At 31.8% G+C, this 12,261-nt stretch overlaps 8 protein-coding genes across 8 annotated transcripts; 3 read left to right on the top strand and 5 right to left on the bottom strand.

Moving 5' to 3' along the window:
- Window positions 1-155: 155 nt before the first annotated feature.
- Window positions 156-335, bottom strand: ASCRUDRAFT_81884 (uncharacterized protein; the record flags this gene model as incomplete). The annotated part of the gene is made up of 1 exon (XM_020194672.1): window positions 156-335. One exon carries the CDS (start codon window positions 333-335, stop codon window positions 156-158), a length of 180 nt encoding a protein of 59 aa, XP_020045881.1.
- A 100-nt stretch (window positions 336-435) lies between these two features.
- Window positions 436-1,419, top strand: HMO1 (Hmo1p; the record flags this gene model as incomplete). The annotated part of the gene is made up of 2 exons (XM_020189605.1): window positions 436-678; window positions 1,138-1,419. Coding segments are annotated over 2 exons (525 nt in total), but the record flags the coding sequence as incomplete, so codon positions are not given.
- A 488-nt stretch (window positions 1,420-1,907) lies between these two features.
- Window positions 1,908-3,122, bottom strand: RSM24 (mitochondrial 37S ribosomal protein mS35; the record flags this gene model as incomplete). The annotated part of the gene is made up of 2 exons (XM_020189230.1): window positions 1,908-2,915; window positions 3,108-3,122. 2 exons carry the CDS (start codon window positions 3,120-3,122, stop codon window positions 2,052-2,054), a joined length of 879 nt encoding a protein of 292 aa, XP_020045879.1. The 3' UTR covers window positions 1,908-2,051.
- A 338-nt stretch (window positions 3,123-3,460) lies between these two features.
- ASCRUDRAFT_76951 (uncharacterized protein) lies at window positions 3,461-6,486 on the top strand (the record flags this gene model as incomplete). Its single annotated transcript, XM_020193676.1, has 1 exon — window positions 3,461-6,486. A coding segment is annotated over exon 1 (2,495 nt), but the record flags the coding sequence as incomplete, so codon positions are not given.
- A 503-nt stretch (window positions 6,487-6,989) lies between these two features.
- On the top strand, window positions 6,990-8,089 carry PUS5 (pseudouridine synthase PUS5). Its single transcript, XM_020193675.1, has one exon. The coding sequence runs from the start codon at window positions 6,996-6,998 to the stop codon at window positions 7,953-7,955; it is 960 nt and encodes a 319-aa protein (XP_020045877.1). The 5' UTR covers window positions 6,990-6,995; the 3' UTR covers window positions 7,956-8,089.
- Window positions 7,987-10,514, bottom strand: NVJ3 (Nvj3p). The gene has a single exon (XM_020188727.1). It carries the CDS (start codon window positions 10,452-10,454, stop codon window positions 8,019-8,021), a length of 2,436 nt encoding a protein of 811 aa, XP_020045876.1. The 5' UTR covers window positions 10,455-10,514; the 3' UTR covers window positions 7,987-8,018.
- A 650-nt stretch (window positions 10,515-11,164) lies between these two features.
- ERF2 (palmitoyltransferase ERF2) lies at window positions 11,165-11,728 on the bottom strand (the record flags this gene model as incomplete). Its single annotated transcript, XM_020189741.1, has 1 exon — window positions 11,165-11,728. A coding segment is annotated over one exon (564 nt), but the record flags the coding sequence as incomplete, so codon positions are not given.
- Window positions 11,729-11,790: 62 nt separating this feature from the next.
- ASCRUDRAFT_71527 (uncharacterized protein) lies at window positions 11,791-12,256 on the bottom strand (the record flags this gene model as incomplete). Its single annotated transcript, XM_020191960.1, has 2 exons — window positions 11,791-11,837; window positions 11,860-12,256. 2 exons carry the CDS (start codon window positions 12,254-12,256, stop codon window positions 11,791-11,793), a joined length of 444 nt encoding a protein of 147 aa, XP_020045874.1.
- Window positions 12,257-12,261: the final 5 nt, after the last annotated feature.

Genomic DNA, 12,261 nt, shown 5'->3' with positions numbered 1-12,261 from the left:
AAAGAAAGAGAAGAAAGAAAACAAAAAGAAGATTCAAGGGATGGGATGGAGCAAGCCTCGTCCAAGCACCAGCAGGGTGGATTTGGTCCAATATGCATACAACCACATGATGACACTGATACCAGTGATGTAGTTCAAATAGCAGACCGCGCAGATCACGTGGCCTGGGTAGGAAGCGGTAGGCACCAGGCAAAAGATTTGCCTGGGAGAGGTGCGAGCGCCAGGGGAGGCGAGAGACTCAGGGAGGTGTTTTGCTGCTTTATATCTGCTTCTTCTGCCAAACGTGAAAGCGTCCTGCTCACTGCCCACTGCTCGACTTTTGCCTTAGTTTCCATGTCCCACGACCAACTAGCCTTCAAGCTTTCGAAAGATGCTGTAAGTTCTGTTTCTATTTCTCTTTTTTTTCGCCAACTGCTAACATCAATTCTCCCCTAGTTGGTCGCATCATTGTTTGAATTGTCCAACGCTGCTAATAATGTTGCAACAAACACAATCGAGTTTTATAATATTTCAGTTTCCAAACCCGATTCAGATAATGACTTGGTTGTCAAAACCTTGATTAACTCTCTATCTTCTCTTGCAAAATCTTCCTCTGCTCTCCATGCAACTTTTGACTCTCTTCTTTTAGACGAAAATGGAAATACCAATTCCAATTCCCATAACCCAAAGTCTCCCACCGTTAATTCTCATCCCAACAATCTATCTTCCAAATCTTCTAAATCTTCCAAACCGTTGGCCAATAAATCTGTCCTAAGTGATATTGATGACTCTTCTGTTATCTCTGGCTCTATTGCTCAAACCACCAATAACAATAACAATAACAAAGATAATAAAGATAATAAAGATAATAAAGATAATAAAGATAATAAAGATAATAATAATAATAATAATAATAATAACAACAACAATAGTAACAATAGTAGCAATAATAATGAGAATACCAATGAAGATAGCAATGATAATAACGATAATAAAGATAATAATAATGGTATCAGTGCTAAAAATAGGAAAACTCCTAGATCTTCCAAAATTGCTTACAAAAATGGCAGATCTTCTGTCCCAACTAATATTAAACCCAGAAACTCAACCAAAAATATTCCATCTACCATCCTTCCACTAAAAACATTGCTAAAAAAGAGAAGAATCGATAGAGATCCAAATGCTCCAAAAAAACCATTAACTGCATATTTTGCTTTTAGCAATTTTTTCAGACAGGCATTAAAATTAGAAAGACGTAAAGCTGGTTTAGACACATTACCAAGTATTGTTGTAACTCAATTAGTTTCTACAAAATGGAGTGAATTACCAGAAACTGAAAAACTGAAATGGAAAGATGCATATAACAAACATTTTGTTCTTTATCAAACTGAAAAACTCAAATATTTAGCCAATAAAGACTCGTATACTATTCCTTCAACTTATTCAAACATTTCAATTCCCGAAGTATATCTTAGTGGTGGTGTATCTCAGTTTCTTACTTTAAATGTTGATGATGAGAGTGTTTCTTTAAAAACAGATAATTCACAAGTAGATAAGGGCAACGTTGAGAATGCGGATGATACTTTTGGCCGTACTATTCATATAGACCATGAGGAAAATGAGGAAAATGAGAGTATTGACAGCAGCGACGATAGTGATGATAGTAGTCATACGATAAACATTGATCTTGATGACTCAATTTTTCAAGCTTCAGATGCTGAGATGAGTGATCAACAGATTGAAGTTCTAGAAAAATTTTCTTCAGATGAAATTTCAAGTAAAGATAGAAAAACAAGAAGAAGTAAAAGAAGAAAGGTTGAGTAGTGTTTAATCAACAAATGACATGAGTTTTTGTGATTTCCATTATTTTGCATTCTTTTACATAATTTATTTTTTTATTTTTTTTTTTATTTTTTTTTTCATTTTTTCTTTCATTTTTTAGTATTAGTATTAGAAATAATAGTATATAATAAATTTAAACTATTGAATAATATTTACATATTTTATAAAAAAACCAAGCAACAATAAAGGAAAATTATATAAAGCCCCAAAGTAACCAAGCACGACAGTAACTAAGCAACAAAATCTTGAGGTCTTCCAATAAAAGTGTCGGCAAATTGTTTAATTAAATCTGTCTTTGGAGTTGGAGCAAGATCGAGTCTTTTCCATTCTTCTGGGAAAGGATGGGCTTTAGCAATATTTAAAGGGTTTTTACGTTTTCTGAGCTTTGTAGCAAGAAAGTATCTGTTATCCAAGGGCAAATCATAAAGTTGCTGAGGATCGGATTTTGATAGACGGATTAAATTTTTAATAATGTCAATAGAATATTTAACATTTTGGGAAGAATCTGAAAATTTATTACAAGAAAATTTGAGCTGATTTTTATCGAAATTGTATCTTTGAGAAATTAATAGTAAGAATTTATGTTTTTGATATTTGTCGAATTTCAAATTTTTAAAAAAAGGATCCAAATCAATATAAACTGATATCTTTGAGTTTAGAGGATGGTTTTCCTCACCAATCCATTTATTGTATTTAATTACTATTGGATTTTGGACCGGATGCATCTTTTTATAAGGCTTTTTATATTTTGCTAGCAAGGGAGCCTCATAAGCAATAACTCTGTTGAAGTATCTTAGATCGCGATGTTGGTCGACTAGAGTGGTAGCAATAGAAGAGTATTCATCATACTTATAGTTGGGCAAAGTAAAGTCAGTTTTAGAAGAGGAAAAAGAGCCCAAGTAGTATTCAAGAGCAGCGTCGCCGTCTGTGGGAGAATTGTCCAAATTATAGATTTTTTTGATAATTTGTGGAGACCAACGACTGTCCAGGTCTTTTAGATTTTTGAAAGCATACAATATAGCATCCAACTCATCCTGAGATTTTGTGTACTGATGACTCAAAAGAGCGTATCGATGACGATACAATTCGAAGATCTGGGAAGAAGTGTATCGGGACAGAATCCACCTCTTGGGGTCTCTCAATAGCTCTGGGTCTTGGTAGTTAATATCGGCAGAAGCAGCAGAAGCAGCAGAAGCAGCAGCCGAGTAAAAACGGACGCTGGAAGAGGCAAGAAAAAGAGAGGAGCAAGACAGAACACCGAAGGCGCTGCGCACAGTCAGCAAAACCATATTTGTGGACATTGTCTCGGACAGCTGGTGGAGAGTCTGCAGCATCTACCTCTGCTTCCTCTGTGTCGCTGCTTTGCGTCCTCTCCATCCCACCAAGACACGTGTGCCCGTGACCCGGCGCAGCCCCGGGCACGCAACGGCCATGTGACCGAGACGGCTGTCGGCGCAGGACCCTGCCGGTCGGCAACGGCGTCGGACAACTTACCTGCGTGGGCGGCCGCGCTCAAACTTCAAGCTTCCATCTTCTGCGAATCCCCAGCGGGCCTCAATAAGGTGGAACAGCCGAACGCTGCCAGCTATAAATATTCTTCTTTCCTTCGATTGTTCTTCTGTTTTTCTTCTCTCACTTCTGCCTTTTCTTTTTTCGCTCCTTTCCTTCTCTCTTTCCTGCTTCTCTTGCTTCGGCCCATTTTCTTGCTTCTGTCGCTTCTCCTGCTGCCCTCGCTTTGCTTTCTTGCTATTTTTCAGGGTTGGTGCATCATTTTTCCTCCATATATATTTACTCCTCCTTCCAATTTATTTCTGCTCTACTTTAATCTGCCTCAACAATGTCTGATAAGGACTCCAAGGCTGACGCCTCAAAGAGAGAGTTTAGAATTCAACAGGCTTTAGAGTATAAAGATAAATTCCCTTCAACAACTTGGAAGCAAATAGAGATGAAATTTCAAGTCAAGAAAGGAACTTGTCTATCAAGGAAAAAACTATTGTTGGCTAGGTCAAATTTCGCCAATTATAGTCATGATCCTCCTCCCAACAACTCTTTCAATCACTCTCTAGACTCGAATTCCCTTTCTCATCTTTATCTACCCCTTCGATACAGTTTTAATCTGAGCAACTATATATACGATCCTCACTCCCTTCCTCCCACTCATCACAATCTGAACTTGAACTCCGGTTACAATCAAAATTGCAACTACAACTTCAGTTCTTCCTACACTTCTGCTCCTGTTTCTGCCTCGGCTTCCTCCACTTCCACCTCCGCCTCCACCTCCACTTCTACCACTCTTCCTTCTGTTTGCTCGTGTTCTACTGCTTCTATTGCTTCTACTGCCCCTACCACTTCTTTTCCTCCTTCTATTCCTCTTGTTCAACCTCCACATCCCTCTTCAGTTGTCACACCTGCTTCTTCTGCCCTATTTCTTACTAATCCTAGTTACTCTTTTTCAAATTGTACCTACCCGCTCAACTCAACAACTAATAACAATAATAACAATAATAACAATAATAACAATAATAACAATAATAACAATAATAACAATAATATTATTAATAATAGCCAGAATTCTATCTCCTGTAACACTGCTATAAATGATAATGCACATACAAATTTACCAAAACTCATCATCAAAAACCCCCCAAATCTATCTTCATCTACTCATACTCATAACAGATCTTTAACAGATGAAGAGGAATTACTCTTGAAAAATAAAATTAAAGCCTTAATTGATAACGGAAAATCAATCAAAAAATTGCAACTATACTATATGGTCGATGAAATTATTGAACAAAGACCCAATCATGCTAAAAGACATCTAAAAAAATACCCTGTGCCAACTAAAAATAATACTATTACCTTGCATTACGTGGGTTCAAGATGGGTTGATCGTTTTATCAATAGAACAAAAGATATCATTATTAATAAAATTTTTAAATCTGATGGTTATAACTATTTTTATGATTTATCAACAAATAAAATCATTTCAAATACTTTTAATACTGCTACTGCTACTACTATTACTACTACTACTACTACTACTACTACTACTACTAATAATAATAATAATAATAATAATAATAATAGTAATAATAATAGTAATAATAATAGTGATAGTAATAGTAATAATAATAGTAATAATAATCATAATAATAATCATAATAATAATCATAATAGTAATAAACCCCCAAACAAAAAAACTGGAAGTATAGATTTAAGTTTACTTGATTCTGCCGCTAAAGTCAATAAAGCCTTTGAACTATCCTTGAAGGTTTTGCATGACAATATCGATCCAAAAAATTTCCTTGAAAAACATTTTTTAATTGATTTTCTAAAAGTCTTAAAAGATTCATATATTGAAAACAGTTTAAAATTTGAAGATTTGAATTACTCAAATGTTTCGGAGAAAACCATTTCTGATACTAAAAATATTCGTATACCCGAATTGACTAGTCTTACTTGTGCCTCAACTTCCACTTCCGCATGCACTTCTCCCTCTTCTTTTGTTATTTCTGATAATTCAATTCCTTCAAATAATTTTATTAATACTAATATTCCTCCTACCCTTGCAAACCCTAATAATTTCAATCCGGATAATTTTATCAATGATAGTGCTGTATTTGAATTAAATAATAATAATAATAATAATAATAATAATAATAATAATAATAATAATAATAATAATAATGACAATAAAACTACTAATACCGTTATTAATAATAGATCCTGTGATAATGACTTAAGCTCTTTTGACGAAAACCACTTCTCAAATAATCATCTAAATACTCACAACATTGAGACCATTAGAGCCAGAGAAAATCCTTCTAAAAGAAAATCGAGTATCAACAGTACTCAAAGGTATTATGAAAATTCAAATCAAAATTCCGCTGAAAAACAGAACTATAAAAAAGTAAAGCAAACTGCTGTTTTAAATTCACCTAGAATTTCCAGTTTAAACTACTATAGAACCCCAACTAGTTCAAATCTGAACATAAACATGACCATTAATTCCATCCTAAATGATGATGACAACGATGAAGATGATGATAATGACGATATTCAACTAAATCAATCTCATTGCAACTCCCAAAATAGTAATAAAATCTCATCTGCTATTGCTGACTATCACTCTGATAATTTTCTACATCCCAGATATCTAAACAAACCCAAGTGTTCCAACAACGATAATAATCATAAGAAGGATAATTTTAGGAGAAACCCCAATAGCCAAATAAGCAGTCGACAAAACGGTAGTGTTATCAACATTAAGTCTTTATTAAACAATTGTCCAGATACTGAGCAACAATTTAGAAGTAGCCACAACCATAACTAAAGAAATGGACTAAATATTTACATCAGGATTTATTCTTCATTCTTTTAAATCTTATCAAACCAGTGTGTTTTTTACCAATATTCTTTAAAATCTGCATAGCATTTCGGTGCCCTTTCTCTCTTTGTGAAGTGTAAAACTCCCCACATGAAATACAGTTGCTGAGATATCCGAGACAAGACCGCTTCTTCTGCATTTGAACGGCACTACACGCGTGCAAAAGTGCACAAATGCATATACTATACCTCTTGCAGAAAGCCATCAGTATGGTTCATCTGACACATGACCATCAAGGTGTGCTGTTTTGCGCAGGGACCTTCGTGGGTCGTAACCGTAGGCTTCCTGTATTCCAATTCTCAGGGGCTTACACTCTAAGACCGTAATTTAGGGCTTTTTATGTAAACACGAACAGAACTAGAAATATGTATTGGAAGACTTGATCCCTTTCTTTCGAAATTGATCAAATTGCAACGCCTTTTATATAATTTTATATCGGTCTAAGGTGATTCATGATAATAAAAATAAAATATTATAATTGTAGTTGTTTTGCTTTCTGCTGTCCTTGCAGCCAATTTTCTGATGTATTGTTTTTCTGGCTGCACGAATTGGCTTCGGAGCCATGTATATTGTAACCCTAGAGAAGAGTGGTGTAAACGGTACAAAGTTCTATTGTTAGGCTCTCTTATAATTACCGCGTTTTTCCAAAACTGATGCTTCCATGCGTTTTTCAGCAGCTTTGGCGCTTTAATCCATGGCACGTGTTTTTTAGAGAAGAGTATTATTTCTATTTTTTTTCTTTTATCCTTTTCTGGCTGTTGAGTGGTGTTTTTGGATGAGAGCCATGTCTTTGCCTACAAAGTTTTCTACTTTTATTCCAATTTTATATGATTGCAAAAACTATCTTATTGTCAACAAACCTCCCTTTTTGTATTCGCAGCCTCCTGATACTTCGAATGCCTATTTCAAAAGACATAAACGTTTTTTCGATCCGGGTATTCAAACTCGAGACCAATTCAAGGATTTTGTTCTAAATGAAAAATGTCTTATCCCTTTACTATATCATCAGCACTTTTTAGGTAATTTTGAAGACTCAGATTCGTTTCAAAACATTAATGATAAAGATTTAATGCTAAAAGAATTGCAACCAATTAACAGATTGGATTACAACGTTTCTGGTGCTCTTATAATATCCAAAAATAATATTACAACTTCCAAATTTAACAGAAATTTAGTAAAAGGTGGGAATTCGGGTCATTTGATAAAACGAAAATATATAGCAGCTGTTGAAATAATTGACAAAAATTTTGATAGCTCCTCATTGAGACATTTGAAATTTTTAAATCCTCAGAATACTCTTGGTTTAATTGATTTACCAATTGATAATAAACCATCCTCAACAAAGTTTAAAATATTAAACAGCAATTGCATGATTTTAGAATTATTGACTGGAAGAAAACACCAAATTAGAAAACATTTAAATTATATTAATTATAATATTCTTGGAGACAAAAAATACTCTCTCCCGCTGTCTTACAAGAATAATTATTCTATTTACAATCAAAAATTTAACTCAGCTAATCTTTTGTCGGCTCATCATATCTCACCTCCATTTCCTCAGCAAATCGCTTTACATTCTGCTTTTTCTTTAACACAGGTTGGTCTAACCCAAGTCAAAACCTATGCTCCTCTTATTTGGAATTTTGATAATGTATGGAAAGACTTAATACCAAAAAAAACAACCAAAAATAAACCCAAAGGTGATTTGCCTTCTTGGATTAAACAAGAATTAAATGAATTATGATTTTTACAATATAATTTACAAAGCTTCAGATTCAAGATTCTTTTTAGCAGTATATAAAATTTATTATATATCATACAAACTATTTAAATATTCGCTACTATATTCACTTAGCTCGGGAAACAATTCGATAAATACTAAGTCAAGTAACCTGTATATCAAGTATTTATTAACCTTAACTTCTTTGAAACTTTCCAAAAAATTGTAAATTTTAATATCAGTTTTGGATTCAATTTCAAATTCTTTTTCGTGATCATCTAAGCTTTTATCATTTATATTGTTTGTTTTTGAAATCCTGTCATTTAATATAAAAATCTTTATCCAGTTTGGTATTGTTTGTTTCATTATATTAAAACATTTTATTTCTAATAGCCTTAATTCTTCTTCATTCGGTAAAATAGGAGGTGGTCCTAAATCATTATCATTTGGAAAAAGAACATTTCTGCCAATTTGAACCATTTCACTTAAAAATTCCTCATTTTTTAAAAATTTGTCGATTATCAATCTTTCAATTAAATTATTAATTAGATTATTTAATTTCAAACTAATTTTTAATCTACTAGTTGATAAATTGTCAAAAATTTTACTCAAATAATTTACATTATTTTTTTTCTGTTTTGAATTCAGACTTTTTGTTTTCAAATTATTTTTATTTATTGAATTATTTTCTTTCCGAAATGGTTTTTTGTCTTCTTTAAAAGTGTTAATAACACCTTTAGAGTCTTTATGATCATCATGGTCATTATGATCATTATTATTATTGATGTTATCATAATTACTATCATCATTGTAAAGACCGTTATTTTTATTATTGCAATCCATTTCGTCATATAATAATATACCCTTATTCAATAGATTAAAAATTAGTACCAAAAAGGTGTTTTCATCACTTAAGTTTAAAAAATTATTTAAAAACTTGAAAATATAACGACTGGTAATTGGAATAGTTTTATCAATTCTAGATTTATCACTGTTTTTGATATTTTTGAACAGATTTTTTGTTTTAAAATTTGAATTAACATTATTATTTTGCAAAACTTTTTGATGGCCCTTTTTATTTTTATCCAAACTATTTTTATTGAATTTTTCAAAATCTAAAATGTAATTATTGTCTTTTTTGTTATTATTAATAAGTGAATTCTTAAACCCGTTATTCTTAAAATTCATTATAATACTCTTGACGTCAATGGAACTAGTTGCATTGGCAACTAATTTACTAATAGAAGTAAAGTATGATATAACAATATCTTTATAACTTCTTTTATTATCAATTTTCTCATTAAACTGATTCATATTGTTTTGATTATCATTTGATAAATTTTCTTGAATCTTTTCGCAACAAGTGATTAATAATTCATAAATTATGTGTGTTTGAGATAATTTTTCAACAATAACATTTAAAACTAATTTATTTAATAATATGGAAACAAAATTACTTGTGACTTTTGAGTCCAAATCTTCGAAAGGTAAAATGAGTGAAGTTAGTCCTTTGCTCAAAATTTGTAAATATTGATTTTCTAACATATTATCGGTGAAGCCATTTAAATCAAAACTAAATTCAATATCATCATTTGACTGTTTATTGTAAAAATAATCATGGAAAGAGGGAGATAAAGCAGGATGTGGATTTAAAAAATTAAAACAATCCAGCAAATTTTCAAATGGTAATAATTGAGTATTAAAGTTTCTTTTAGAAAAAGAATAAATCAATAAATGATTGTTTAAAATATAAGGAATCTTATCAAAAATTAAACTAATTAAATTTAAATTAGATCTTATTCTACTTTCTAGATTTCTTGTGACGTGAGCTACTATTGAGATAATTTCATTCAAAAAACTCTCATCATCAGTAATTTTTGTATACCATTCATTAATAAAATTTTTAAACAAAAGTCCTAAAAAGCAATATAAATCTAAATCTAAAACCGCAAAGGAAGTTAGAGCAGGTAAAAAGTCATTCAAATTTGAATCTTTAGAAGCAGTTGGAAAAAATATTTTTCGAACCAAGTGCTGTTTATATTCAATAGAGTCTTTAGCATAACTTGATTGAGATATAGGGCTATTATTAGAATTCTTAGAATTTTTAAAGAATTTCTTATTAGTAATGTTGTTACTGTTTTTATTTTGATGGTTGTGATGATTTAGATTTTGATTTAGATTTTGATTTAGATTTAGATTTAGATTTTGATTTTGATTTTGATTTTGATTTTGATTTTGGTTTATGTTTTGATTCCGATTTTGATTATTATAATTATCTTCTCTACTTTTAGAAACTAAGTTTCCATTGTTCAAATCTGTGGAATCAATAGTGAAAGAAGAATCATTCTGAATTGTATAGATAGAGTTGACATTTTGTTTGGAGTATCTTCTATAATTTTTGTTGGATAACTTTATTTTGGGAGATTTGTAGATGGCTTTTGACTTTTTAAAAGGGGATGAGGACCTGTAATATATTCCATTGTCTGTGTTCAAAGGTTTCAAAAGCGACAAATGAGCACTCATATGGACAAAATGTAGAACTGATGCTGCTGGACTGTGGAGATAAAGAGAGCAGTTTGAAAGCAGTGGTGGTTGAATTTGTTGAGATTAATTCACCTCCCACAAAAACAGATATATCCAAACAAACCGCGTGTGCACAAGAACGCGGTGGTGCACTATCACACATGTGTATGCAGTAGTACATGTGCACTGCTTTTGCTGCTTTTGCTGCTTTTCAAAGACAATTCTACAGTTGTATATTAAAAAAATGTTTATTGATCATTGGATTTTGTAAAGTTTCTTGCTTTGGGCAATTTATCAAAGGTTTGATCGTAGGTGTAATATTCTCTTGGGCTTGTAACATTAATACCTCTTGGTTGGCAAATTCCTATTATTAAGTTAACTAAGCAGTTCTTGGTGGTGAAAACATTAATATAAGTATCATAAAATTGGCGTTCATTGTTGCTAGCATTTAGATTTTGTTTTTTTATATGTCTTTTTGTCTTTAAATTTCTCAAGTACTCCTTTGTCGTCAAATTCAAAGCCTTTAGATAAAAATGATATAATAATAAAAGTAAAGGATAAGTCATTATTAAATGAGAAAAAACAACCAATATAATCGATATTGGTTTTTGCTTAATGGTCTCTATAGTTGATAAGTTATGGTTATAGTTAAAAAGATAATAATAAGCCAATGTGTTCAAATAAATGCTTGAAATTGAGGAAAATAGTAAAAAATTGAAAAAATAAAAATAATTTCTTGAGCCAACACAATTATTTAACCAAACACAGTGATGATCCATATTGATGACACAAGCGTCACAAACACTGCAATGGCTAATTCTTGGTGGTTTCCAGATTCTACAAGTTGAACAATATTTAACAGAGAGGGAGGGGTTTTTCAAGGAAAACATGTTTTTAGTTGAGTTATTTTGAAAATTTGGATTATGATGTAAATTATCTGAATAAAACAAAGATCTAGCCGGTAAATTAATTGTATTAAAATACTCATCAGGTAATTGAAATAAATTGTCTGTTATATTTAAATTTCTTGGTAATACACCAGGATCCGTTGTTGAAGCCTTAAAAAACGAAAAAAAACAAATAAGCCAACAGTAAGCGAAAAAAACCACTAATATTGGAGATATATGATTCCAATACCACTTGGATAAAAATATAAAATATAACAACCCAGGAACAAAAATCAATAAAATGGTTATAATTATATAAGGCCTTTTGAAAAAATTATTAACTGTTCTGATTCGACCTCCAAAAAAAAACAAATAATTATAAATGTTCATTTTTTGATAATTCCTTATATTGATATTTGTATCAGTAATATTGGGAGTGTCGATTTTGCTTAAAATTTTATCAGAATTTGGATTGGTGAATAGCCATAATAGAAATCTTTCAAGTATATTTAAATTACCAATATTCAGATTCTTTTTGTGACTATTGGAAAGGGTATTATTATTGGCACTGTTATCATTATCGTTGGAATTAAGAACATTTGTGTTGTTATTCGTGTAGTCATCAATGTTATGGTCATTATCGGTGCAGTTGTTATTATAGAATGGAGAGTCGTTGACAGCAGTCTTGAACATGGTGCCTCCATCATGAAGAGAGCCGACCTGCAAGATATCATCTTGGTTGAGATTTCGTTTCAACAATCGTTGTCTCTGGCGCTTCTCAAGCTTTCTTTGTTGTCTTAATATTTTGTTGTTTGGCGACTCGATCTTGGAGATTTCCTCTTTGTCGGCAGAACGCAGCGTTTTGTGATGAGCAACCATAGACTCGGGCAAGGAGCGATTAAATAATTTAGCCATGGGCA

Source organism: Ascoidea rubescens (genome assembly GCF_001661345.1).
Source record: "Ascoidea rubescens DSM 1968 unplaced genomic scaffold ASCRUscaffold_11, whole genome shotgun sequence".
Classification (NCBI taxonomy): Eukaryota; Fungi; Ascomycota; class Saccharomycetes; order Ascoideales; family Ascoideaceae; genus Ascoidea; species Ascoidea rubescens.
The sequence above is the reverse complement of the archived record's forward strand: the minus strand, read 5'-3'. Positions and strand labels throughout refer to the sequence as shown.